Source organism: Adiantum capillus-veneris, chromosome 14 (assembly GCF_014529385.1).
Source record: "Adiantum capillus-veneris isolate H3 chromosome 14, ASM1452938v2, whole genome shotgun sequence".
In the NCBI taxonomy this organism is placed as follows: domain Eukaryota; kingdom Viridiplantae; phylum Streptophyta; class Polypodiopsida; order Polypodiales; family Pteridaceae; genus Adiantum; species Adiantum capillus-veneris.
Window position 1 is genome coordinate 155,482,353 of NC_140944.1, and position 27,998 is coordinate 155,510,350.

The 27,998-nt window shown below is 44.3% G+C and overlaps 1 protein-coding gene across 7 annotated transcripts in view; it reads left to right on the forward strand.

Annotated features, from left to right (window-relative positions):
• LOC147443407 (uncharacterized) overlaps positions 1 to 27,998 on the forward strand; it is a 96,204-nt gene that overhangs the window by 38,220 nt on the left and 29,986 nt on the right. For 5 of the 7 annotated variants that reach the window (XM_086529281.1, XM_086529282.1, XM_086529277.1 and 2 more), the window contains 5 exons: positions 18,412 to 18,555; positions 18,643 to 18,835; positions 18,989 to 19,127; positions 19,214 to 19,345; positions 19,441 to 19,545. In XM_086529281.1, the coding sequence (XP_086385407.1) occupies positions 18,450 to 18,555; positions 18,643 to 18,835; positions 18,989 to 19,127; positions 19,214 to 19,345; positions 19,441 to 19,545 (675 nt within the window). In that variant the 5' untranslated portion in view covers positions 18,412 to 18,449. Of the gene's footprint in view, positions 1 to 18,275; positions 18,330 to 18,411; positions 18,556 to 18,642; positions 18,836 to 18,988; positions 19,128 to 19,213; positions 19,346 to 19,440; positions 19,546 to 27,998 lie in introns of all 7 variants that reach the window. The other 2 variants (XM_086529280.1, XM_086529279.1) reach the window with 2 other exon arrangements.

A 27,998-nucleotide genomic window follows, 5' to 3' on the forward strand; every position in this document is an offset into this window, starting at 1 on the left:
CTAGTTGTGTTCCTCCAGAACGGGTTCATAGGAATGTTATCTGCTTTAGACAGCCAAGGGGACCATTCGCATATAGCATGCATCCCCTCGTCATTGAACCTTTGGAAAGGACTCCGGAACCAAACCTCAGTCCATCAGCACCGGTAATGTTTTCACCAGAATCAGTGTTTGGGGAACAACTCTTGCTATAGCAGGCAGAGTCAGCACTATCTGGTATAGAGCCCAGGTTGATATTCGACAATCGTAGTAAGGCTGGACAGTGACCCTTACACGGTGTTTGTGCCAGCTATACCCACATCACCCACAGCACCTGCAGTACCATGAGTTCGTGGTTTCTGAGGAATTTGCATTGGTTTGTGCATCCACAGCATCAGAAGCATTCAACAGTCAACATCAGAAGTATATATAGAAGTTCGGCAACTGTGCCTCACTTTTAACAGAGGGGGATGTCACGTGCACACTTCACTTGCGCCACGTGGACACGCTTCTGCCATAGTCTAGCATGAGTTTTAGCTTAGGACTGAGCCTGACACCTTTGTGAGCCTCTAGTAGGACGTGCATGTCCAAGCCAACCACACTTGCATACCCTCTCTTGCACAAGAACATTCATTTCATCATGCTGACATTTTACCATGTGAACCACCTTTTATAAGTCTTTTATTGAAAGTGACTCTTGGAATTCTTTTTGTAAGTTTGTTGGAAAAGTAGGTAGGACAAATTGCTAAAGATCTATAAAAGAATCCCATTGGGCACTTAGTAGAAGCTGAAGAAGCAGGGACACAAGGAGGCAGGCACCTAGCAGGCAGGCAGCACCTCAGCAGGAGCCCTAGCGTTTTCTCAAGAAGAAGAAGACCCAGATCAGCCTGGCGTTTTCAGATTTCAGTAGACAGCCCAGCGTTTTCAGTTTTCAGCCTTGAGGCCGTTGTCGTCGACACCATCGTTGTCGTTTCCATTGTCATCGTCGTCGAAGTCCCTATCTTGACGACGACACTATCGCCATCGTCATCGCAGATCCCTATCTTGACGACAACACCTTCGCCATCAAGCACTTTTAATGCCAAAAGTGACTCTCCCCTTGTCATTCGTGGAGAGCAAGTTGTTCATTCTCCATCTCTCATTTCTAATGTGTAGGCGAAGATTGAAAGGATTCAGGAGAAGGAGACTCTCTCAATCTCTTCTTTGCAGGATTTGCATGATGATAAGCATGATGAATTGATTGATAATGATGATTTGTATGACAATGACAAGCATGATGATTTGCATGATCAAGATGTGATTTCTCACAAGCATGATGATTTGCATGAAGATGATGTGATTGTTCACAAGGATGATGTGTTAGTTGATACTTTCTCTAGTGAAGCTAACCTCCTTGCAGATTCGATCAATCACGAAGAACCGATCTTGGCTCTCGAGCCTAGGTCCAAAGAACCCCCTCAGGACGAACCGATCTTGGCTCTCGAGCCTAGGTCCAAAGAACCCCCTCAGGAAGAACCGATCTTGGCTCTCGAGCATAGGTCCAAAGAACCCTTACAGGAAGTACTATGTGTTCGAATGATTCGTTAGCACGCATTGGTCGAGTGTTTCATTCGTGATCGTTTCTTGTATTTTAGTCAACGACTCTATGTGATCCCTTTTCTAGGCATGACATATTGTACGTTGAGCACGTTTCACTCATGAATGAGCACGGATGTATGCGGATTATTCATGAGAAGCTGAAAAATATGCATTTAAGGAAGTCACATTCCATGTCTCTTCCTTGGGACGACATAGTGTAGAAAGAGCACAAGAAAGTATGCGCACCAAGCATGGGCATTTCCATTGTGTTTTGCCACAGTTGATTGATTTAGATCAGCACGACAAGATTCGATCTCATTGTTTGCGTGTGTGTGGTGAACGGTTTGACACTCCGTCTCTTTGTTCATCTACATTGCATGCACAGTCTATTAGGACGACAAGATTTTTTCCACTCACTTTACATGGAATGGGTATGTTCATGGTTTTGTGTTGGAAATGGTTTCAGGAATTTTCAGCCATGGAGATTCTTGAAGAAGCTGGACCTACGTCCATAGACAAAGTTGAAGCATTGAAGGAGCTACACATGATTTTGTGTCGCTTTCGGTCGGCGAAGACTCCTTTCGAGGATGTTGTTGGCGATCTCCCTTGACGCCATACAGTTCGGTACCAATACCTCACTTTGAAAAGGAGGGGATGTCACGTGACACATCCAACCCTGTGTCCGTGGACAAGCTACAGCATGACCAGGGTTCAGTTAGTCAAGTCAGTCTAGGATAGGAAGCGATCTGGCACTTTTGTGAGTCTGTTCGCAGACCGTGCATGACCAGTCACTTAGATTAGATGCATATCCTCCGGTTGCACACAACATGATCATCAGCATTCCCATCAGAATCCATCAGAATCCATAAGGGGAATTTTCTAGTGCATTAAACCTATTTTCCCTATTTTTGACATTTTTCACTTACTTATTAAGTGACTTTTGTTGGAAACTAGGTAGGGTAATTTTGCTAAGATAATACATAAGCAAACTAGAGCTAGTACTTTCTAGCAGAAGAGGCAGCAGGAGCACTCGCTCAACAGGCAAGTTCTCACCAGAACCCCCAAGAGGCCTAGCGTTTTTGCATCACAGCAGAAGGCTAGCGTTTTTGGCCCATATCAGCCAGCGTTTTTGCTCTTGCAGATTCCTGGCGATAGCAGACCAAGCAGAAACCCTAGCGTTAGCAGATTCTCCACAGCCTGACCATTTTCAGCCCTAGCCTTTTTGCATCTGCAAGGCACTTCAACGTTTTGCAGATCTTCGCAACGGAACCTCCACAAGCATCAGTGTTTTCAGTTTTCAGCAATCAGTACCCGCAGTAGAATTCCCGAACCTCGCAGATCTCACCATCCCGCAGCAGATCGTCGCCGCACGGTCAGATCTAGTGAAGTTTAAGTTTTAGCCCGGAAAACGCAGATTTCAGCATTTGCGTTTTCAACGCATCGTCATCGTACCGTCGTCATCGACATCGTCACCGACATAGAGTCAGAATTCAGCAGATAAAGATTTGCAGATTTCAGCCCTTAGCATTTTCAGATTTCAGCCCGTCTCGTCGTCGTCCTTATCGTCGGCAAGTCCAAGCATTGTAGAGATTTGTGCAATTAATAGTAGACCACTCTCACCATAGAGTGGGGCCTTTGGAGGAGGGTTTTGACAACATTCTGGTGTCGTATTCTTCTCTCTCTGTCTCTCAGTCTCAGCACCTTCACTCACGGTGTCCATTCACTTCGTTTGTGTCCATTGCACACTCTCATTAAAGAATAGAAGGCTCTTCCTTCCCTAAGTAAAAAGGAACCTTGAGCACAGTTCGGAGCACTCATCTCGAGTAAAGTTCAACATTCAGTTCCGCTGTACCTTTAGGAGGTGGCAGTTCTGGCTACAATGCAAGAATCAAAAGCTTGATGCGAGCAACATGACTCAAAATAGAATTAAGAGCAAGACAAATGATAAGGATGTCACTTGCTATCAATGTGGCAGAAAGGGTCACAAGAAACCCGACTGCAGGTATTTCAAGAAAGTGCAGTATAGGAAGAAGGAAGCGCAAGAGAAGGATGAGAAGAAAGGGAAAAAATCGGTGATTCCTCCAAGGATGCTGAGAATGCAAATGCATCCTCTAGTATGGTCATTGAGGAGTTGTCAGACGTTGAGGAAATCTTGGTTGTGGCTTCATGTCCTTCAGATTTGGTGATAGCTAATGCAGAAGACATGCTTATCTCGAAGAAAGATGTCATTGATGCATTGCTTAGTGCTAATGATGGCCTATCTCAGTCTTGGATAGTAGATTCCTGTGCCTCTTTCCATGTGACTCCATCTTTAGAGTGTTTTGCGACATATGCTGCAGGCAATTATGGCAATGTGTACCTTGATGATAATTTTGCTTGCAATATTGAGGGAATGGGTCGCATGCGTTGGGCTCTTAACAATGGTCAAGAGCTTGTGTTGAATGATGTTAGGTTTGTATCAGGCATTAAGAAAAGTTTGCTATCTGTTGGCCAGTTAGATGCACATGGTTATACTTCCATCTTTGCTGGGGGTTCATGGAAGTTGTTTAAAGGATCTATGCTTGTTGCAAAAGGGCTTAAAAGAGGTACTTTGTACTATCTTTGATGCAAAGCTTTGCCTGACAAGTTTCTTGCTGTTGCTGAAGTTTCTTCACACACGGAATGTGGCATAAGAGACTTGGCCATATGAGCCGAAGGGGTATTTTTGTGCTTTCCTCTTTGAAGAGGGTTGATGTAAAATGCAAAAATCTTGATTTCTGTAACGATTATCTTTATGGAAAGCAAAAGAAATCTTCTTATTACTCTGGTGTCTCTCGCAAAGCTAATCCTCAAGATCTTATTCACTCCGATGTATGCACTATGGCTGTTAAGTCTTTTGGTGGTGCATTGTATTTTGTTACATTCATTGATGATTGTACTAGGAAAGGATGGGTGCATTTGTTGAAAAGCAAGAGCAAGACTTTTAATGCTTTTAAGAAGTTTCATGCTTTTGTCACTGCGCAAAAGAGTACTAAGCTTAAATGTCTCAGTCTGATAATGGAGAAGAATATGTATCTGCTGAATTTTAGCGTTTTTGTGATGATAATGGAATTAAAAGGGAGTTGACAGCCCCTTATAATCCGTCTTCTAATTGTGTGGCTGAGAGGTATAATTGTACTTTATGTGAGAGAGTGCGTTGCATGTTGTCCACCGCTAATCTTTCCCAAGAGTTTTGGGGAGAGGCATTCAAAATTGCAATTCATATTTGCAATCGCTCTCTTGCTGCGAAGTTTTCATGTACGCAATGACTTGAGAACAAAGCTTGATATGAAGTCCAATAAGGGAGTCTTCCTAGGTCATGGGGAAGAAGGTGAAATGGGCTATAGAGTGTGGTTACCACAGTTTAGAAGGTAATTCGTAGCCGAGATGTAGTGTTCAATGAGGCAAAATTGCTTAAGAATGCTACAAAACCTGATACTGACAAGAAAACAATTAGATTTCAGCCTTCTATGCCACCCATTGATGTTGAAAAAGAGCCTCATGATGCATTACCGCAAGCTGAAATTGATAATCAGCCGGTTAATCTTGAGGTAGAAGTGGGAGGACATGATATTGATGCTCCTAATGAGGATGGACAACCACTTGAATTGGCTGAAAATGATTTTCAACAGCATGATAGAGCTGAAAATGAGTTGATTTATGATGTAGAACCGTTGCGTGAGAATGTAGATCATTGGGTATGCAGGTCAACTCGTTTGAGAAGGCAACCGCAGAGATTTAACCCCTCTTTGGATCATGTAATGTTGACAGATGAGGGTGAACCTCTTCCATATAAAGAGGCTAAGTCATGTGAGTCAAGCAGTAAGTGGGAGCTTGCCATGCAAGAGGAAATGAAATCCTTCTATGCAAATGATACTTGGGATCTTGTGCCATTGCCTAAAGGGAGAAAGGCTCTTCCTAACAAATGGGTATACAAGATTAAGATTGTGGATGAAAAACCCAAGTACAAGGTAAGATTGGTTGCAAAAGGATATGCACAGAAAGAAGGAATTGATTTTCAAGAAATTTTTTCTCCTATTGTAAAGCTTACAACTTTATGTGTTCTTTTTGCTCTCATTGCGGTCCTTGATTTAGAATTGAATCAAATGGATATATAGATAGCGTTTTTGCATGGTGACATTGAAGAGGACATACATGAAACAACCTGAAGGTTTTGTAGTTCCTACACGTGAGGAACTTGTATGCAAACTGAAAAGGGCTCTGTATGGTTTGAGACAATCATCATGACAGTGGTATAAAAAGTTTGACACTTTTATGCTGTCTCAAGGCTTTAAACGTAGCCATGCAGATCATTGTTTGTATACGAAAAGGGATGAAGATGGTAGTCCCATCATACTTGTTCTCTATGTTGATGACATGCTGCTTTCCGGGAAACATAAGACTAGTCTTGATGCTCTGAAACGTAAGCTAAATTCAGCATTTGCTATAAAGAATATTGGTGATGCAGAGCATATTTTGGGCATGCGTATTAAAAGAGAGAGAAAGCTGAAATTGCTGTTTTAATCTCAAGAAAGTTACATTGCAAAAGTACTAGATAGATTTAATATGGCTGATGCTAAGCCACTTGGAGTACCTTTACCTCCATACACTAAGCTTAGCAAAGCAAATTGCCCAAAGGATGAGGTGGCATTGAAAGCAATGAAAGGAATCTCTTATGCATCAGCTTGTGGTTCTCTTATGTATGCTTTGGTTGCCACTCGTCTTGACATTGCTTATGTAGTGGGAGTTGTTAGTCAATACATGTTGTCACAAAACGGGAGCGTACACAAGCACTTAAAAAATCTGAAAATTATAATTCTTTGCAAACATGAGAGAAGGGAGAAGATCGACACAGTATTGGGGACCAGAAGATGGGCTGGTCCCCCCCCGTAAAGAGTATTCTTTTATTCAGGGAGAATTCTTATACAAGCACGAGAACCCGAGGAAACCCCTGCGTTCTGTAATCTTAGACCCGAAGGTCGTGCTTTCCTGTAAAGGGCTTGGGCACAAGGCCGTTCCTTCCTGTAAGGGACTTAGGTGCGAAGCCGTGCTTTCCCGTAAGGGACTTAGGCGTGAAGCCGTACTTTCTCGTAAGGGACTTAGGCGTGAAGCCGTACTTCCCGTAAAGGGCCTTCTCGTAAAACGGGAGATTCCTGCAAAACAAACCACACAAAGCAACAATTCTCAAAGCGTATCAACACTTTATACCTGTCGCTTCTTGCTCGGAGAATCGACCTCCGTACTCAGTCGTCACGCGAATACTTGCAGTTTCCGTCGCCAGACTCTGCTCCAAAACCCTAGCGTTGGTGCTTTTCTGCTGCTTCCGGCTCTCCCAAATTGAAACGCTAGCTACCCTTTTATAGGGTCCGCCGACACCCGGCAGGAATAGGGGTCCAAAAGCAGCACTTGGCGCTCCTAGAGAGAGGAGAGAGAAAATTGCATTTTCTAGAGAGAGAAGAGAGAAAATCGCGTTTTTTAGAGAGAGGAGAGAGAGAGAGATCGCAATTCAGCCCCCTGCATAGCTATTAGTGCTGGCTTTTTTTTATAAGAGCCCTGCTTGCTTTATTTTATTAATAAAGGCCTGGTCACTTAAAAGTGGCCGGCCACTTTAATAAAATAAAGTGTGAACCTGTTCAAACTTTAAAAACTCACTCAGTTAGTGAAAACAATGCTACACGGACACATTCCAGGCGTCCCCGGGTGCAGGACACGACACAGATGCAATGCAGACACAGACTCCTCGTGGGAAAACATCTGTCCTCCCGCGACTGTTCCTGCTTTTCGTAAAAAGCTTCATTGAACCCATCTTTATTCTTGTGCTTGCGTTCTTACGCGTATTTTCTTACTCAGTTCGGATTTCCTCCTTAGCCTATGGGATGCCCCCTTACTGATGCACCCGTCACCCATCATGTGACGTATCAGAGGCACTCGTAACCCGGCCCTTTCCACCGAACTTACGGAAACTCCTTCGCGATGTTTACCGTCACCCATCAAATGACACATCAGAGTTGTCCATTCCTGATGGCAGTTCCTGTAGCTACAATCTTTTTAACAGTTTTTAGTGCACATAATAAAATATCCTAAAAAAGAGATTTAATCATTAAAAATAAGAAAATAGTCCAATTAGCAACATCCCTCTGGCTTCTAAACAGTTGACCTCAACTGTAGTGCTTGGACATATACCTCCAGTATCTCGGGATAAGCTGCTAATTCCTCCTGCGTCATCCACTGAGCATCTAGATTCGAATAGTTCTTAAACTTAACCAAATACTTCCATGTTATCTTTCCGGATTTGAGAGAATGCTCCTGATGACTTACTATCTGCTCCGGTTGGAGTATTTCTTCTGTTTCCTCAACCTCAGGAGGTTCCTGAGCGCTAGGCTGGCTCGGAGGCGGTCCTACATACGGCCGGAGTAAACTGACATGGAAAGCATTATGGATCTTCCAATTAGGCGGTAGCTCTAATCGGAAAGCGACATCATTCACTCGCTCAGTGATCTTAAACGGCCCATAGTAACCGGTAGAAAGTTTTACCACTTTCCCCTTATGAGACGCTTGTTTCTTAAGTCTTGCCTTCTCAAACTTGAGTAAGACTAACTGTCTGACTGTTAAGTCTAGATTCCTTCTGTGCTTGTCTGCAGCTTTCTTATGCTTTTCCTGAGAGCGTAGAATAGCTCTCCTAACTTGCCCGTAGGCGGTGTCCAAATCCCGGACAAATTCATCTGCTGCAAAGATCTTATCCTTAGTTAAAAGGATGGGTGGAAGCAAAGGCTTACCATAAAGAATCTCAAAAGGTGCTTTCCCCGTCGATGAGTGTATGGTATTGTTATACGCATACTCGACAAGAGGCAAATATTTCACCCAGTCAGATTGCCGGTCTGACACATAAGCTTTTAATATATCCAATACTGTGGAATTGGCTATCTCACTTTGCCCGTCCGTTTGAGGATGGTAGGCAGATGAAAAATTCAGCTTCGTACCAAGATTATCCATCAAGGCACGCCAAAAATTTCCTGTCATGCGAGGATCTCGATCACTCACAATAGACTTAGGCATTCCATGATGCTTAAAGATCTGTGCTAGAAAGACCCTAGCCATATGATCTGCTTTGATCGTTTTCTTCACTGGTATAAAGTGTGCTTGCTTGCTAAACCTGTCCACAATGGTCCAGATCGCGTCATTTCCAGTCTGAGTTCTAGGGAGGTCCATGATGAAGTCCATGGCAATACTTTCCCAAGGTTCATTAGGCACAGGCAAAGGTTGTAGCAACCCAGGCGTCTTATGCCGATCATACTTCACTTTTTGGCAAACCAAACATTCCCTGACATACTTATCAATGTCTGCTTTAAGGCTAGGCCAAAAGAAATATCTTTCCATTGCTAAGGTTGTAGGGAGAATACCCCGATGACCCGCATAAGGCGAAGCGTGCGCTTCATCCATGATCTTCTTTCTTAATGGTTCCGCCACACATATGGCCTGATGGTGGTAGAGATAACCGTCCCGAATGGAATAGGGAAACTCATTCTCTCCACGATGTAGCTTTCCCCAGATGGTGGAGAAGTTTGGATCATTCAGATACAGATCCGGTAGTGCTTCTAATTCGTGGTGATACACTGAAGTGATAGCGTTCACCCTTGGCCGCCTAGACAATGCGTCTGCGACTACATTCTTACTCCCGTAAAAGCTCGATACGGGCTGAAAATGTCCATCATGCGATTGAACGTCGCAGGAGCATTGGTCAAACCGAAAGGCATTACCAAAAATTCATATAGTCCAAAGGTTGTGCGGAAAGCAGTCTTATGGACATCCTCAGGGGCGATCCGTATTTGATGATACCCACTCTTTAAGTCTATGCGACTAAAGACACTTGCACCATGTAACTTATCAAGTATATCATCAATCCGAGGGATCGGAAAGCGATTCTTGATTGTGATCTTGTTTAAAGACCGGTAGTCTATGCACATTCGAAACGTGCCATCTTTCTTCTGCACCAGTAGAACTGGAGAGCAGTAGGGTGAAGCACTTGGCCGTACTAACCCTTTCTCTAGAAGCTCGTTGACTTGCTTCAAAATTTCCTCTTGCTGAGCAAGACTTACCCGATAAGGGGGTTGATTGGGAGGCGAGCTACCCGGTATGAGATCTATGTGGTGATCTTCCGGGCGTACCGGAGGGAGTTCATCAAGAAGTGTTTCCGTGAAACAATCCTTGTACTTTTCAATAAATTGAAGACGCTTAATTTCCAGACTAGAGAGAGAGTCCTTAGTAGTTTTATCCTTTGCAAAAATCAAGTAAGCAGAAACACACTTCTTCATTTCTTTCTTAATGGAGATATGGCTTACAATTGGGAACTGCCAATCTCCTGCATCAGCTTGAATCTTTATTTTCTTACCCCCATGATCAAAAGTGAGGGTCTTTTCCACATAATCGGGAATAGGTGTCATGTGAAAGTGCCATGGCATACCCAAGATGATATCACATCCCTCGATAGGTGCCATCAAAAATGATTCGCGGTCCTTGTACTCGCCAATCCGAAGATTGAGTTGTCCTTGCACGGGAGTTGCATTGGTTGTCAACCCCTCGAATGCCAATCCGGATGTAACCGGTGTGCCAAGTTGAGCCGGTGTAAGGCACAAACGTTCTGCAGTATCCAGGGAGATGAAGCTATCCGTGGATCCTGGATCATAAAGAATCAATACTCGCTGGTTGATCAACGACCCCAGCGCTTCAGAAGTTGGCGCTTCCCCTTTCTCTGTTTCTGTGTTTCCTTGAACATCTGGAATTGAGTTCGAACTTGGTGGTGCGGGTTCCTTCCTTGCTTTCTCTTGCCTCATAGAGGCTTGCTCTTGCCGTTGCTGCTTTAGCGGGCAGTCCGGTTTCATATGTCCTTTCTCGCCACAGTAGAAGCATCTTTCTTCCTCTCTGAAAGTTTGAAGTTGAGTAGGAGAAAGGTGCTTAGTTTGCTTGCCAGTGCCCTCTGGCTTCTTAGAATGATCATCGTCTCTAGATGGAGGACGTTTTCTTCCCGGGCCCCCATGGTCATCATAGACCCCTCTTTGCCTTGCACGGTAAGTGCTATGCTCCATCTTTCTGGGCGTCCCAGTTGAGTGCAAATCCTCAGCAATGATTGCTGACTCCATCATCCTTTGAAGAGTATCATGCGGATACACCTTCATACTCTTTCGAAGCTGCGGTTGGAGACCCGCTTCGAACTTTCTTTTCTTTTCCTCGTCGGCAATCTTCATGAAGGGAGTGACCTTCAGAAGAACCGACCAATACTTGTCCACCTAAGTCGTGACTCTTTCATGTTCCTTCTGGGCAAGCCAGTCCCATTCCTTCCGTATGTCCTGCTCAAAGTCAGGCGGAAGAAATTGTTCATAAAATTCAGATTTGAAGCTCTCCCAAATTCTGGCTTGAGAACCTTCCAGAATCTTGGCTAACCACCAATTACTTGCCGTTTCCTTGAGGTGCATCCCCACATGGCGTAATTTGGATTTTTCTGTGAAGTGCCCATTGGTAAAGGCGACTTCAAACTGTCTGATGAAGGACAGTGCTTTGGAGATGTCTCTTCGTCCGTTGTAGGTTTCGAACTTGATGTCGTTGTCGCCTGATTTGAAGACTCTCATGCGATGTTGAGACTTGCGACCTTGCTTCTTGAATGGAGGCTTATCTTTAGGTTGATGTAGGGTAGTAGTAGTAGCAGCTTCCTTCTTCTGACGCGATGATCGAGAAGTAGAAGTATAATCAGGAGAGTAAGATGGAGATGAGATAGAGATGTCCTTGCTCTCGTCTAGCAAAGAGAGCGCTTTTTCCTGGCCTTTCCTTGAAGTAGGCCGTTCATTCCGATCCGAAGATCCTTTGTGCACCTCGGCACGTTCTTCTTCTCTTGCCTCCTGTGGTCTCACGCCAACAGTGTTGTCTGGATGCTTGGTTGCATCAGTTCCATTCGTTTTCTTCATTCCGCCCAAAAGCTTTTGGACGTCTGGCAACAGTAAGATTTGTTGCAACTCTGCAAGCTGAGCTTGCACTTGTTGAAGCTCCTCTTCAGCGCTTCTCCCTTGGCTCGACATGGTTCTTCCCGTTCTTCCCGGAACCGTCCTTTGCAGAGAAAGAGAGGAGTCCGAGCTCTGATACCACTGTCACAAAACGGGAGCGTACACGAGCACTTGAAAAATCTGAAAATTATAATTCTTTGCAAACATGAGAGAAGGGAGAAGATCGACACAGTATTGGGGACCAGAAGATGGGCTGGTCCCCCCCCGTAAAGAGTATTCTTTTATTCAGGGAGAATTCTTATACAAGCACGAGAACCCGAGGAAACCCCTCCGTTCTGTAATCTTAGACCCGAAGGTCGTGCTTTCCCGTAAAGGGCTTGGGCACAAGGCCGTTCCTTCTCATAAGGGACTTAGGCACGAAGCCGTGCTTTCCCGTAAGGGACTTAGGCGTGAAGCCGTACTTTCCCGTAAGGGACTTAGGCGTGAAGCCATACTTCCTGTAAAGGGCCTTTCCGTAAAACGGGAGATTCCTGCAAAACAAACCACACAAAGCAACAATTCTCAAAGCGTATCAACACTTTATACCTGTCGCTTCTTGCTCGGAGAATCGACCTCCGTACTCAGTGGTCACGTGAATACTTGCAGTTTCCGTCGCCAGACTCTGCTCCAAAACCCTAGCGTTGGTGCTTTTCTGCTGCTTCCGGCTCTCCCAAATTGAAACGCTGGCTACCCTTTTATAGGGTCCGACACCCGGCAGGAATAGGGGTCCAAAAGCAGAACTTGGCGCTCCTAGAGAGAGAAGAGAGAAAATCGCGTTTTTTAGATAGAGGAGAGAGAGAGATCGCAATTCAGCCCCGTGCATAGCTATTAGTGCTGGCTTTTTTTTATAAGAGCCCTGCTTGCTTTATTTTATTAATAAAGGCCTGGTCACTTAAAAGTGGCCGGCCACTTTAATAAAATAAAGTGTGAACCTGTTCAAACTTTAAAAACTCACTCAGTTAGTGAAAACAATGCTACACGGACACATTCCAGGCGTCCCCGGGTGCAGGACACGACACAGATGCAATGCAGACACAGACTCCTCGCGGGAAAACATCTGTCCTCCCGCTCATTCTTGTGCTTGCGTTCTTACGCGTATTTTCTTACTCAGTTCGGATTTCCTCCTTAGCCTACGGGATGCCCCCTTACTGATGCACCCGTCACCCATCATGTGACGCATCAGAGGCACTCGTAACCCGGCCCTTTCCACCGAACTTACGGAAACTCCTTCGCGATGTTTACCGTCACCCATCAAATGACACATCAGAGTTGTCCGTTCCTGATGGCAGTTCCTGTAGCTACAATCTTTTTAACAGTTCTTAGTGCACATAATAAAATATCCTAAAAAAGAGATTTAATCATTAAAAATAATAAAATAGTCCAATTAGCAACACATGTCGAATGTTGGCAAAGCGCATTGGGAAGCTGTCAAATGCATTCTGAGATATTTGAAAGGTACACAATCTAAGTGTATTTGTTATGGCAAAAGTGACTTAAAGTTGTAGGGATATTGTGATGCAGACATGGCAGGTGAGATGGATACCAGGAAATGTACCATTGGATATGTATTTGCTATTGTTGGTAGTGCAGTCTCTTAGTGTTCTACGTTGCAGAAAATTGTGGCATTGAGTACTACTGAGGCTGATTATATTTTAGCCACAGCGGCTTCAAAGGCCATTTGGTTGGGCAGACTTGCAAAAGAACTTGGCATGCCTGCTCATACTCGAGTGTTGGGTTGTGATAGACAGAGTGCTGTCTACTTAGCCAAAAATGCCATGTTTCATGCACGTACCAAACACATAGATGTGCGGTACCACTTCATACGACAGGTATTGAAGGATGGTCTAGTCACTATGACTAAGATCCATACACAGGATAACCCTGCAGATGTTCTCATCAAGAGTCTTGCTAAGGCTTAACATGAGCATTGCATACAATTGGTGGAAGTTGGTTAACTTAAAGGCGTCATTTATGCCTTTAAGTGGGAGGTTGTTTGGTTAAAGGCCTAAATAACCTCTCTTTGTACATTTTTATACTTTGTCCAGGTTCACATTGAACCTAAACACATTTTTTAAAGTCACTTATAATAAAAGTGGGAAAGTCAAAAAACTCACTAATTGAGTTTTCCCCAAGTCGTACGAGCTCTCTCGCTCTCTGCTTTCGATCTCTAGCGTTAGCTCTCTATGCACTCTTACCTCCTGCTTCTTGCCCCAATCCTGCACTACATCGCGATGTGCACCTACCGGTACCCTTTGCTTCGCGCTTTCACACTTTGCATCCAATGCCGGATAGTTCTTAACTAAGAACTGCCGTTCACTTTACCTTTCTCTTTCCTTTCCTGGTGAGCCAGTATATGTTCTAGAACGAGAGTCTTCTCGCTCTCTTCCACTTCAGGTTGCTCCTCAGGCTCCTTGTCAATTGGCACCTCACCCTTGAAAGGTTTCAATAGACTCACTTGAAAAGCATTGTGAATCTTCTAAGTATCTAGAAACTTCAGCTTGAAGGATACATCATTTATCTTTGCTCGAATCTAGAAAGGGCCATAGTACCGCATTCTTAGCTTTGGAAAAAGCCGCTCCTTTCCCTTTCATTTCCTTAGGCGCGCCTTCTCAAACCGTAAGAGCACTCAATCATCTTCCTTCAGCTGCAAGTCGCGTTGATTCTTGTCGGATGCCTTCTTATGCTGTGCTTGAGACTTCTCAAGAGCCTCGCGAACCGTGGCATTCACAGTGTTCAAATCTCTCGTATACTGATCCGCTTCAAAAATCTTATCCTAGGTCTGGGGAATTCTTTGATCTACCAGCCGATTCCCTTTCCTTTCTTTCCTTGTGCCCTGAGACGTGTGGGTAGCTTCGCTAGGTTCCTCGGTCCATTGGCACGTCAGTCTCAATCATCGGAACAATGACTTGTCAATCTACCTTTGGGACTTCTCTCTGAGCACGCGACATGTCGACTCCAAAGCAGAAGGGACAACAACAACAGTCCCAGTAGTAGGGGCCACTACGTCTTCTGTGACTACGGCCACCTCCACTTCTACGACTACGTTGGCATCTGCCAACGCTACATCCCACAATTATGCCCTCACCCAGTTTGCTGAGGAGAAGAAGTTGGATTTACACAACTATCTTGTGTGGAGGACACGAGTCCGCACAATTATTGCCTACCATCGACTCTGGGAATGGTTGAATGATTTCACTCATTCGTCTACTCAGCCTTCCCTTCCCACCGCCACTCAGGCCCAGATCGACGAGTGGGTGGATCGAGACATACGAGTCTTCACCTTTCTTATGATGAACCTCTCGGACCGCATCACGAAGGAAGTTTCAAAAGAGGAGCATGCACATCCATTGTGGAGACGGATTCTTGACCAGTTTGACACACTTGAATGGGAGTTGTACAACCTCCAGTTCAAGGATTTCAACTCACTTGATGGGTTGACCCACCGCATGCGAGAACTCTGGGACGACCTTGTCTCTGCCGCAGGCGACATCACCTCGGCACACATGGTTGGCCTCTTACTATTCAAGCTTCCCCCACGCTTTGATCCCTATTTTCAGAGTTTGCTCACATCTGGACGTACCTCTTTTCCCACTTGGGACGAGATTCTCCCTTCCCTTAGACAGATTGAGGGGCACTCTGCATTCCGAACCGGAGGTGCTGTTGATGCAGAAGGAGCTTTGATAGCTCAAGGAGGTAACAAGAAAGGTAAAGGTAAGAAGAAGAAGAAGAACAAGGACATTGAATGTTACCATTGCCACAAGAAAGGGCACAGAGAATCAGAATGCAAAAAGAAGAAGCGAGACGATGCCAACAGGGAGAAACAGACAGCCTCGACTGCAGTAGTAGCCTGTCACGAGACAGTGGGGACCGCTCTTGTCACGACGATGGACCACGATCTTGCTACATCGCAGTCAGGTACTTGGGTTGTTGACAGTGGAGCCACCTCACATGACTCCCCAACATTCATGGTTTAGCTATCTTAGGGAAACTCACGGGCAGAAAGTCACTATGGGTGACAACCATGAGATTCCAGTGTCTGGCACTGGCCAGATTACCCTCTTTCGTTCTACCTCAGATCCGAAGTTCAGTTCAGTGGAGGCACTTTACGTTCCGGACATGGCCTTCAACCTCCTCTCTGTGTCGAGTGTGGACTCTCAGGGAGCTGACATACACTTTGGGAGTGGCACAGTCACCATTTCTTATTCTACGACAGGTACTATCCTTGCACGCGGTGAGCGCTATGGTTCCCTACACCGCCTCATTGCTCTTCTGTCTAGGACCATGGAGTCTTCTTCTCTATGGCATGCACGATTTGGACATCTATGTTATCAGCAGCTTCAGCAGCCTCTCTCTCCCTCTAGCGTTTTCGGCGCGCATGGCTCACACTCTTTCCGCTGCTCACTCTCACAGTTAGCCCACCTCATCTGCTTTTCCAAAAGCTAGCGTAAACTTTGATGGTCTGTGAAGACGGTAAAGTTGGCTTGGAGTAGAAAATGTCGCCATTGAGTAAGAGCATGGATAATTGTCAAAAGCTCTTTCTCATAAATCTGTGCAACCCTTTCAGGACATGAAAACATCCTGCTCTCGTAAGCTATGACATGGCCTTCTTGTGTCAAGACTGCTCCCAAACTGCGACCGCATGCATCGCCATAAATGTCAAAGGGCTTTTGCAAGTCTGGTAAAGCCAATACTAGTCCAATTGTCAACTTTTCCTTGAGAGTCTGAAAGGCTGCAATCTTTGACGGTCTCCAAGTAAAAGGAACCCTTTCTGAATCAACGCATGCAAAGGAGAAGCTATCTTTGCAAATTTTCGAATGAACCTTTCGTCTTTCCTTTTCTTCCACGCTCTTTGGCTGCTTTGGAATTCCCTGGCTTGTCTTTTGGTGGTCCTTTGGTTCAGAATTCTGTCCAGCTCTTCTGCATTTGTATGTCCTTTCAGCTTTCCTCCCGACCTGAGAGGAGAAGATTACTCTTGATGCATACAGGGTTTACTTTGACTGTTTCTAGCCCTTGGAGTCTCATAGACTGTAGTGCTCCGCTTTTTGTATTTCTTCTTTTACGTGGGTTTTTCTCAGTTTGAGGTTTCCCGTCTGTAAATTAATCAAATCAGATTTACAAAAAAAAAAAAGTATGTGCCAATTCTAACTGATTCCAAGGATGAAATACCATTCTTGTATAAGGCCTAGCAAGTCTTCATGATATTCTTAGTTTGCAATCTGAAACAGCAGTAGCTTGATCGCTAGATTTTAGTGCCACCTATGCCAACATAGATTCAACCTGTATGCATGGTTACATGAGGTACCTATCGAGAGACTTCCAGGTTTTGGCTTAGCTCAACGGGAAAGTAATTCTCTATAGAAGATGAGGCAAACTAAAACATTTACTTAATTTTTTTTAGAGAGTACAGGAACTTTGAAACACACGCACACACCCTATGTACAACGGCCTCACAGGTAGGGAGAGAGGCATCCCATCACACGCACACACCAAACCCCAATGGTGGAGGCATATGGGAACAGTCCCTAAGGACTGAGAACATGTCTTGAGGTCGCCAAGGGGGGATTGAACCCAAGACCTTAGGCACATAGGCTATGACTACCACCTGAGCTAGCACCCGTTGACTATTTTTTTTTTTTTTACTTAGTTGCTCTTGTACATGCAGTAGGCTTTAAACAAGTAGAGAAGATGTGTGCGCAAAGCCATGCTTGAATGGTCAAGGTTGTCCTGCTGAAGAAGAGACTCTAAATCTTCCCGTAATAGGTGAACATAATCCGTCTTCAAATGACCAATCTGTCCACAGTTGAGGCAGCTATCTTGATTCTGAGACTCCAACTTTGAGAGAGACCTCAGACTAGCAATTAACCATTGGCAATTTTAAAATCGTCATACATAAAAGGGCAGATTTTTAGCCTCAGGCTGATTTGATTACATGTCTTTGAAAGTGATCCAGCACTTTGTGTATATTGGCGATTTATGTTGTAAATCAAATTTTCAGCATGCAATCCTGAATTCATTGCACACAGCAAGGATTAAGTTTTGGGGTCTCTTGTTAACTTGTCGTTCCAATACCTCTCAACATAAGCTTGTAGAGAGTCACCTTCTCCTTGTGATAACCAATTTCATATATTTCTCACATCTTCAGGCTACACTGGGAAGGAAACGCTCATAGAATTGCATTCGGAAGGTTGCTCAGGTGCTTGGTTTTTGTGATGTTCAACCATGATCATCTACCAAATAAGAATTATTTCTTTAAGATACTTCACCCATTGCAAATGTTTGGGTGTAGTCATCTCATGTCTACCATCAAATTGTCAGAAAGAGCACCCTGGGTCCTGGAGGTCTATTCTCTCCATCAAACTCTTCAAACTCTACATTTTGTGACCTTGTTGACTGCTGGATTCATCTGTACTGAGAGAGAGCGACTATGATGGAAGATCAAATGACCATCGGAAATATCTTCTTTCTCTCTAGTGACTGCTACCCAGCTTGTGGTGCTAGCCTTTTGTTAATATGCTATCTTCTGTGTTTATTACCTGTCGGCATCTCTGCCCAACGTGTTGGTCCACTACTGATATGCTAATCCTTTGTGTGCACAAGTTTGAATGCTCAGGCTTAAGTGTGCTTATGGATGGGAATTGTTATTGAGTGGATTTTCTTTCTTGTGTTGTGTAGTTTTTGCGGATCTTGTGCTTTGATGAATTAAACTAGCTCTATTCAGATTTAAAGGTGCTTTCTGTAGTTCGGCTTTCTGCATGCTTCTTGTTCATTCTTTCTGTAATTCTTTGATGTGTCTAGCTCTTTGTAACAGGAAAGCCATGCAAGTATGTTGGTCAAACCTTAAAGAACATGCATGAGCATGTGCCATCTATTGATTGTGGCCATTTGAAAGTTTCTGAAATACACACACTTTACTATGAAATCTTTGGGAATCCTCTTGGAAAAGCAGCAGTCTGTAAGTAATTTCCTTGTTTTATGTTTTTAATCTGGTTTAAATTCTTTGGGATGGTGGAGGGTAACATTATGAAGTACTCATGTTCAGTTTTACATGGAGGTCCTGGAGCTGGCTGCGTCCCACGGCATGCTCGTTTTTTTGATCCAACACATTACAAAGTGGTTCTCTTTGATCAAAGGGGTTGCGGAAAATCCACTCCTTGTGGCTGCTTGGAAGAGAACACAACCTGGGATCTTGTGGATGACCTTGAAAAGCTGAGGAAACATCTGCGAGTAAACAAGTTTTAACTCTCACCTTTTCTAGTCTTTTAATGATGAGTCAAGTTAGTATTTTGTTGAGAGAGATTGGATCGAGTCTGTTTCGTTTCGTGGGACAGGCATAACGTGAAAGTTTTGGAAGCAGTTGTTTTTAAACGATCTGTTTGTTGTTGTAGATGGTTAGTGATGGGTGGTTCATGGGGAGTCACTTTAGCTCTGGCATATGGTCAAGCTCATCCTGGTGCTGTATCTGGTTTAATTCTTCGTGGAGTGTGTATGCTGCGACAGGAGGAAATTGATTGGTTTTACAAGCAGGTTTTGATTATTTCTCCAGCCAGATCCTTTCTGGTCATCCTCTGGCTTCTTCTTGTTGTTTCAGTTTTTGCAACTTGTACCTGCAGGGGGCAAACTCTCTTTTCCCGTTTGCATGGGATGAGCTTCTGTCTATCCTTGAACCTGTAGAACGAACAAATGTTATTCCAGCCTTCTACAAAAGACTAACGTCAGATAATGCAGAGTCTTGCAGTCAGGCGGTACAAGACGTTTTTCGATACAGTGAGAAAGAAAGTCAGAATATGAATGATTCAGCCGACAATCTTTTGATTCACATTGTTATTGTGGCTGGCAGGCTAAAGCGTGGCTGAAATGGGAGATGGGCTTAAGTTTCTTTCAAGTTTCCCACACATCTAAATATTGGGACGGAAAAGAGTATGCGATGCGCTCTTTGCAACAAGTACGGTTACTGCATCATTTCTATCTATGTTGTGTCACTTAAATTTCAACACATTGTACTGATTAAGGAACCGAACCTTACTACATTACCAGAATGTGTGTGGGCAATTTGTGTGAAGATACTAAAGCTCCAACTGGAGCATTTTGACTGTCTAGTGTGATTGTAGTTAGGAGAAGTAGGGTATTCTTTGTTTTTTATGGCTAGTTTGCCTTTTGGGCTTGCTACCTTCATTTTAGGCATCAGATAATTTTAGGGCCTTGTTATGTAGGAGTATTTTGGTTGCCTATTTTTTGGACAGATTTCTAGAGAGGTAAATTCTGCGTGTCAAGAGCGCTTCGTCACTCATTTTAGGAGTGGCTATACAAGCTAATTATTCTTATTTCACACTTCTTCTTGCCATTTTATTGGGATCAGTGCTTGATAAAAAAACTCAATGATTTATTGGAAAGACCTAGGGTTAGGGCCCCATGGCTTTCGCACATCCACTCCACTTTACTGCTTTCTTCACGCTAATAAGCATTATAAAGGAGGCAAGACACAAGAGCCATCTTCTCTGTAAAAGGAAAGTGTGTGACCTGTCAAAGTCGATGATGCGGAAGCGTAGAGCAATGGGGAGAATGCATGAGAAAGAAAGAAAGAAAGATTTGTTAATGTCTATATGAGGCTGAAGTTGGCCTATGAGAGATATTGCTGAACCAAGCAACCTTGGCAATGAATTGATGATTTACAATGGGGGCAAAGTGGTGCTTATATACCCACCTTATCAAATTGCACTACCCAGACTTTGACATATAAGTAAAATAAATACCTAAAGCCAAAATAAACATTGGGATCACATTGGGCTATTCACTTGAGATGCTATAACTTTAACACCTTGTTTGCATCTCATGGTGGACATATGTAGGAAGACCAAGTTGATGAAGAAGCTACCATGGACACCCCAATAGTGACGTCTACTTGTCACGTGCACATCTAACCCTATGTGCATGTGGACAAGCTACTTCAGGTCCAGGGTTCAGGTCAGCTTAGGAAGTGTTCTGGCACCTTTGTGAGCTTGTGCGCAGGCCGTGCATGTCCAGGCACTTGAGAGTAGTTGCACACATCATGATCATCAACATGACAGTCAGTACCCATCATGAGCATTGTAAGAGCATGGACAACCGCCAAAAGCTCTTCTCATAGATCTGTGCTGTCATCTCCGGCCTGGAGAACAAACGGCTCTCGTACGCTATGACACGGCCTTCTTGCATCAAGACCACACCCAGACTACGACCACAAGCATCACAATATACTTCAAATGACTTTTGCAAGTCCGGCAAAGTCAAAATAGGTCTCGTAGTCAATTTCTCTTTCAATGTCCGAAAGGCAGTCACCTCTGTGGGTCCCCACGAAAAAGGTACTCCTTTCTGTGTCAAGGTATGCAAAGGGGAAGCAACCTCTGCAAACTTTCGTATGAACCGCCTGTAGTACGAACACAGTCCCAAGAAGCTTCTAACTTCATGGACATTCCTCAAATCGGGCCAATCACGAATAGTCTCTATCTTGGCCGGGTCCATTTGCACTCCTATTGCTGACACAATGTGTCCCAAAAAGTGTATCTCTGGTAGGAAAAATTCACTTTTCTTTGCATTAATCACTAACTTGTGATCTCGTAATGCGTGAAAGACTTGAAGCAGATGATCTCTGTGTTCTGCCTCATTCTTGGAGAAAACAATGATGTCGTCAAAGAAAGTGCCAACAAATAGCCTGTACTCTCGAAAAATCCTGTCCATCATCCGGTTAAATGTCGCAGGAGCATTGGTTAAGCCAAAAGGCATCACCAAAAACTCAAATACCCAAAAGTCGTCCGAAAAGCTGTCTTGTAGACATCTCTTGGCGCTATCCTGATCTGATGATATCCACTCTTTAACTCAATCCTCCTAAAGCACGAGGATCCCTGTAACCTGTCGAGTATATCATCGATCCTAGGAATCAGAAATCTGTTCTTGATGGTGATTCCGTTGAGAGTGCTATAATCGATGCACATTCTCCAAGATCCGTCTTTCTTCAAAACCAACAACACTGGAGAGCAATACGGTGAAGTACTAGGCTGGACAAGACCCTTTTCCAAGAGGTCTTTCACTGGGTTCATAATCTTTTCATTCTGTACTCGGCTCACACGATAAGGTGGCCGATTCGGTGGCGTGCTTCCAGGTATCAGATCAATGGTTTGAACCATTGATCTTCAGGACCTCTGAAAAGCAATCGGCATGAGTGTGGAGAAAAATCTTGGCGTTCTTTTGATCAGGTCGAAACATATTCAACCTTTATCCAGCGTTCAGTTCTCTCCCAAAAGAATGAGTAAGAAACTGAAGTTCATCAAGTACAATCTCTAAGCCCTTCATTTATCAAAGTCGCTTTCTCGGCCCAGTAGTCAACCACGGCGTAGTTCTTGTGGTACCAAGGGATCCTGAGTAGAACGTCACTCGTGTGCCCTGAACAGCCCTGTCATTGCAAACAAAGTTTGCCAATGCTCGGTGTAATGGAAACATCCCATCCGGGTGCCAGTCAAACTACCTCTGCCTGTGGCGTCAGTCTGTCGGGCGTAATTCCAAATCGAGCCGCCAATTCCAAGTGAAAAGAAGTTGGCCTTGGATCCTTCAAAAGAGCTTCCTGATCCTTCACTTTGCCCCAAAAGCGGCAAAGTTTGTACTTTCATTCATTAGATTCGGTACAGGTCCCACGCCATGTGGTACCGGTTTTGCTTTTCTATCTGCCTTTTCTGCCACATTCCTCAGCTGCTCTTGAACTCTCAGGCCTGTCGTCGTCTTTATCATTCTGTTCTTTCTGTGCCTTATTAGGGCACTTCGCGGAGATATGTCCCTGTTCCCCGCATCCAAAGCACTTCCCCTCTCTGATGAAGCGAGCTCTCTCCTCAGGAGTAAGCTTGGGTCGTGCATCATTTTTCTCTTGGTTGCTCTTTTTTCTTTCTACTTTCATTCCCAGAAGTCTGTTCGGCTCGTTGTGTCATGGCCTCATCTGTGGGGTAGGTCAGACTGCCACAGTGAATGGCAAAGCCCCGCTTCGCATGACTCATCAACTCCTGAATAGAAGCTGACTTCTGTTCCAAGCAGTGATCTCGGATCTCTGTAGGTAGACCCAAGGTAAACCGCTGAATTTGTTCTCTGAACGAGATCTTCTTGAATGAAGAGGCAGGTAGAAAAGAGCCCCAGAATCTTTCACAATAAGCATTGATTGTATCTTTCTTGGTCATCCGCAGATGGTTCCAAGCAGCTCGTACATCTCGTTCATATTCTTGCGTCAACCAAGAAGAAATAAAAAGCTTCTTAAATTTCAGCCATTTAACTGGCGCACTCTTGTTAAAAGAAGCGTGGACCACCAAGTACGAGCAGTCCCCTTAAGGTAAGTGGTAGCTCTCTGAATCTTGGAGTGCTCTAAATAGCGTCCTCCCGCGAAAGCGATGTCAAACTGCTATATAAAAGTCAAAGCCTTCGAAGCAAACTTGATCGAGTGGCCACCTTCCTTAAACTCTCGGACTTTCTTGCTTTTATCTTCGAGAAAGTCATATTGGTTGGCTTTGTAAAAATTCTTCTTGTTCGCATAAAACTTTCCGTCATCGAAATCTGAGCTGTTTGTAGTCGAGTCCTCAGTAGAACTGTCAGTCTCTGGGCGAGATGTAGCCTTCTTTACCTTTTTCTTGCCCTTTCCGAAGCTTTGTGTCTTGCTTCGCTTTTTGCTTTTTCTGTCTTCTTCGCTCTAATCCGAGGAGCTAGAAGAACTGTCAGAAGAAGAAGAAGAAGAACTGGCTACTCCTTCAAATCGAACACGCTTCTTCCGTTTCTTTGCCTTGTCAAAAGTCGACTGACGACCCAAATAACGTGGAAAGTCAATGCTTTTCTTCTGCTTTTTTCCGTGCTTTTTGGCTTTCTTTTGTGCGTCAAAAAGCTGAGCAATCCGTGCATCAACCACGTTCTCCAGTTCCTTCTCCATATATTTTCTTGGAGGCAAAAGGTTTCTTGAGAGCGGGTTTCGGGAGTGGTGTTGTGGTTCTCTGCCTCTCCATCTGTACCTCTTCCAAAGAGGTCTGGTTCATATATTTTGCCATCTTCGGGTCCTTGGCAAAATTGAGCATCATCTTTGTTGCATCGCCGATCAACTGGCGACGCTCCATCTCTCGCCGCTCCGCCTAAGTAGGCCAAGGCGGGCCATACTCTCTGCCGGAATCTTCGTTGTGATCCTTGCCCGCATCTCCAGATGCAGAGGGAGTCGACTGATCATTGCTTGAAGCCATAGGTGCCGCGGAAAAAAAATTCGGGGATCGGATTTTCCGTAGAAGAGAAACCGGCCGTGCTCTGATACCACTGTAACAGACTTGGACACTCCAAGTCAAGAATCAACCGCGACAGCACCAAATAACCACTTCAAAACAATTCACAGATCACAATAGATTTGCACTGGCCCGGCGGAGTTCCGTGCCTAGAGATATTGGCGCCAAAGACTGGCGCCCCTTTCGGTGTTTCTTTTTGTATTAATCAATTATCAAAGTACAAGAGAGCGGTTAGGGTTTCACTCTCAGACTCTGCGTCCAGATGCTCTGAGAAGTGAGACCCTCACCACTTATTTAAAGGTTACAAGGGATGCCCAAAAGCAGAGCCCCAAAAGCTTTTAAAATAAAAAAGCATCAGTTCTCTCTCTCTTAGAGAGTCTTTTCTCTTTTTTTTAATAAAAAAAAGCAAAATTCGCGTCGCTCATCATTTTTCAAAAAAAAAAATTTCCCAGCCTCCACGATTTCCGGAAATTAGGGTTTGCAAGAATTTTAGGGTTTTTGGCAGAAATTAGGGTTTCTGCTATCCGCCACGTCATCACTTTGTGACACGCCCCTTTCGGTATTTCTTTTTGTATTAATCTGAGTTCAAAGTACAAGGGGGGTTGGGTCTCACTCTAAGACTTTGCCTCCAGATGCTCTGCTGAGTGGGACCCAAACCACTTATTCATTTATTTACAAGGAATGCCAAAAGCAAAGCACCAAAAGCTTAAAAATCAAAAGCTCAAAATCTTTCTCTGCCTCTCATCATCTCTCTCTCTTTAGAGGAAAAATAAAGCAAAGCAGTTCTCTCTTTCTCTTCACATGCGTAGATAAAAGCAATGCCCCAAAAGCTGCTTAATTTTTCGCACGCAAAAGTTGCCGCAAAACGCGGGGACTGCCACGTCAGCATGTACGGATTTCCGTGAGTGGCGCCGCAAATTGCGGAGACTGCCACGTCAGCATTCTCTGAATCAGGATTTGCAGGTTTTTAGGGTTAGGGTTTCCAGAATTAGGGTTTCTGCAGATTAGGGTTTCTGGCAGAAATTAGGGTTTTCAGAATTTAGGGTTTCAGCAGTCGGGTAGCCACGTGATCACTTTGTGACATACCCCCCTCTTGAAAGCATTGTAATCGCCCTCGATTACGCCTGCAAAACAGACAGAGGCCATAAACCGTCTTAGCAGACACTGACTGTTAGCACCTATGTACTAGGAACACACATCTAGCACATGTACCAATCGACAGTCACATCATAGGACATCACTAGACATCACATGACATTCAACATTCATTCGGATCTTAGACCATGATTTATCGGCAATGTAGCTAGCAATCTCATCTAGATCCAATCGGGACCTCATCGATGTCCGATTGACTAACCCCTATTGCAACCATGTCTATTCGAGATCAAGTAGACCAAAATGCTGCAATCATTTCGTTTATCAGTTCGTGCACTTAAAAACAAGTCAAGAACAAATCAGTTTCATATTCAGGAATTCCATTTCATAAAGTCCTACAGTAGAATACTGTCAGCTCTCAGTATCCCTGAAGCTCAAAGAGACATCAGTGACTCTAGTATCAAAATCGAGGCATTTGTTGATAAAGGAGCGGAGTACCTCCGCTCTTGTGCATCCCACTGCACCAGATCTTTGGCCAAGCTGAATTCTGGGTTCCATTTGGAGTAGACTATGCTAAACCAAAAGCTTCGAGGTAAAGTTTCACAATTTGAGGAGTATCTGCTAGGTCCTTCTCCTCCATCCACTTCGCATCCAATGCAGGATAGTTCTTGAACTTAACGAAGAACCGCCTTCGGACTTTACCTTTATTCTTTGTATCCTTATGTGCCAAAATCTGTTCAGGAACAAGGATCTCCTCGTTTTCTTCCACTTTGGGTTGCTCATCAGACTCCCCATCATCAAGCACATCACCTTTAAAAGGTTTCAAGAGACTCACATGGAATGCATTGTGAATCCTCCAAGTATCAAGCAGTTTCAGTCGGAAGGAGACATAATTGATCTTTTCAGAGATCTCGAAAGGTCCGTAGTATCTCATACTAAGCTTTGGAAAAAGACTCTCCTTTCCTTTCTTCTTTCTCAGGCGTGCCTTCTCAAAGTGTAAGAGCACCCAATCTGATGAGTCTTCTGATCCGAGATAAGACTTCAATAAATCTAAAACCACTGAATTGGCAATCTCAGATTGCCCGTCAGTCTGCAGGTGGAACGATGACGAGAACTGCAACCGCGTGCCAATGTTCTCCCAAATTGCCTTCCAAAACAAACTCGTAAATCTGGGGTCCCTGTTAAAGACAATCGTCTCAGGCATGCCATGTAATCTGAAGATCTGGGCCACAAACTATTTCGCTAAGTGATCCGGCTTGACTGTTTTCTTCACTAGAATGAAATGAGCCTGCTTGCTAAATCTGTCAATAACAATCCAGATACCATCGTGACCACTCTATGTTCTCGGGAGATAAAAAATGAAATCCATTGCAATACTTTCCCAGGGGCGGGTGGGTATGGGCAAAGGCTGTAATAATCCCTGTGCTTTATGCCTGTCAAACTTGACCTTCTGGCATACCAAGCAACTGCGCACAAACTCTTCCACATCCTTCTTGAGTCTTGGCCAAAAGAAGTATCTCTCTACCCCTTTCATGGTGGTAGCAATGCCGCGGTGACCCGTAAAAGGTGGAAAGTGGCATTTAGTCATAACCTTTTCCCTCAACGGCTGTGTAACACACAACATGGTTTTTCTCATCAAGTAGCCATCTCGAATGGAATTTCCCGCTATTGTCTCCCCATCCCGTATCCGTGTGAAAACGTCTGCAAAATCCGAATCTGTGGCATACTGGTCGACCATATCCTCGAAGCTCCTATGATGTATCGTGGAAATAGCCAGAACCAACGGCTTCCGAGACAAAGCATCTGCCACCACATTCTTCTGTCCCTGAACATGGACAATCTGGAAGTGAAACTGTGATGTTCGCCCACTGCATCTGCTTTTTCGATAGCTGCTTCTGTGACAAGAAGTAGCGCAAACTTTGATGGTCTGTAAAGACAGTAAAATCCGCTCCGAGTAGGTAATGCCGCCAGTGAGTAAGAGCATGGATAACCGCCAAAAGCTCTTTTTCTAAAAATCTGTGCTATCATTTCCGGCCTTGAGAACAATCGGCTCTCGTAAGCAATGACATGGCCTTCTTGCATTAAGACCGCACCCAGACTACGACCACAAGCATCACAATATACTTCAAAAGACTTCTGCAAGTCCGGCAGAGTCAAAACTAGTCCCGTAGTCAAGCTCTCTTTCAATGTCTGAAAGGCAGTCACCTCTGTGGATCCCCACGAGAAAGGGACTCCTTTCTGTGTCAAGATATCCAAAGGGGAAGCAACCTCTGGAAACTTTCGAATGAACCGCCTGTAGTACGGACACAGTCCCAAGAAGCTTCTAACTTCATGGACATTCTTCGAATTGGGCTAGTCACGGATAGTCTCTATCTTGGCCGGATCCATTTGCACTCCTGCTCTGCTGACACAATGTGTCCCAAAAAGTGTATCTTTGGTAGGAAAAATTCACTTTTCTTTGCATTAATCACTAACTTGTGATCTCGTAATGCTTGAAAGACCTGAAGCAGATGATCTCTATGTTCTGCCTCATTCTTGGAGAAAACAATGATATCGTCAAAGAACGTGGCAACAAATAGCCTGTACTCTCGAAAAATCCTGTCCATCATCCGGTTAAATGTCGCAGGAGCATTAGTTAAGCCAAAAGGCATCACCAAAAACTCAAATAACCCAAAAGTAGTCCGAAAAGCTGTCTTGTAGGCGTCTCCCGGCGCAATTCTAATATGATGATATCCACTCTTCAAATCAATCCTGCTAAAGCACGAGGATCCCTGTAATCTGTCGAGTATATCATCGATCCTAGGAATCGGAAATCTGCTCTTGATGGTGATTTTGTTGAGAGCTCTATAATCGATGCACATTCTCCAAAATCCGTCTTTCTTCAAAACCAACAACATTGGAGAGCAATACGGTGAAGTACTAGGCTGGACAAGACCCTTTTCCGAGAGGTCTTTCACTTCGTTCATAATCTCTTCATTCTGTGCTCGGCTCACACGGTAAGGTGGCCGGTTCGGTGGTGTGCTTCCAGGTA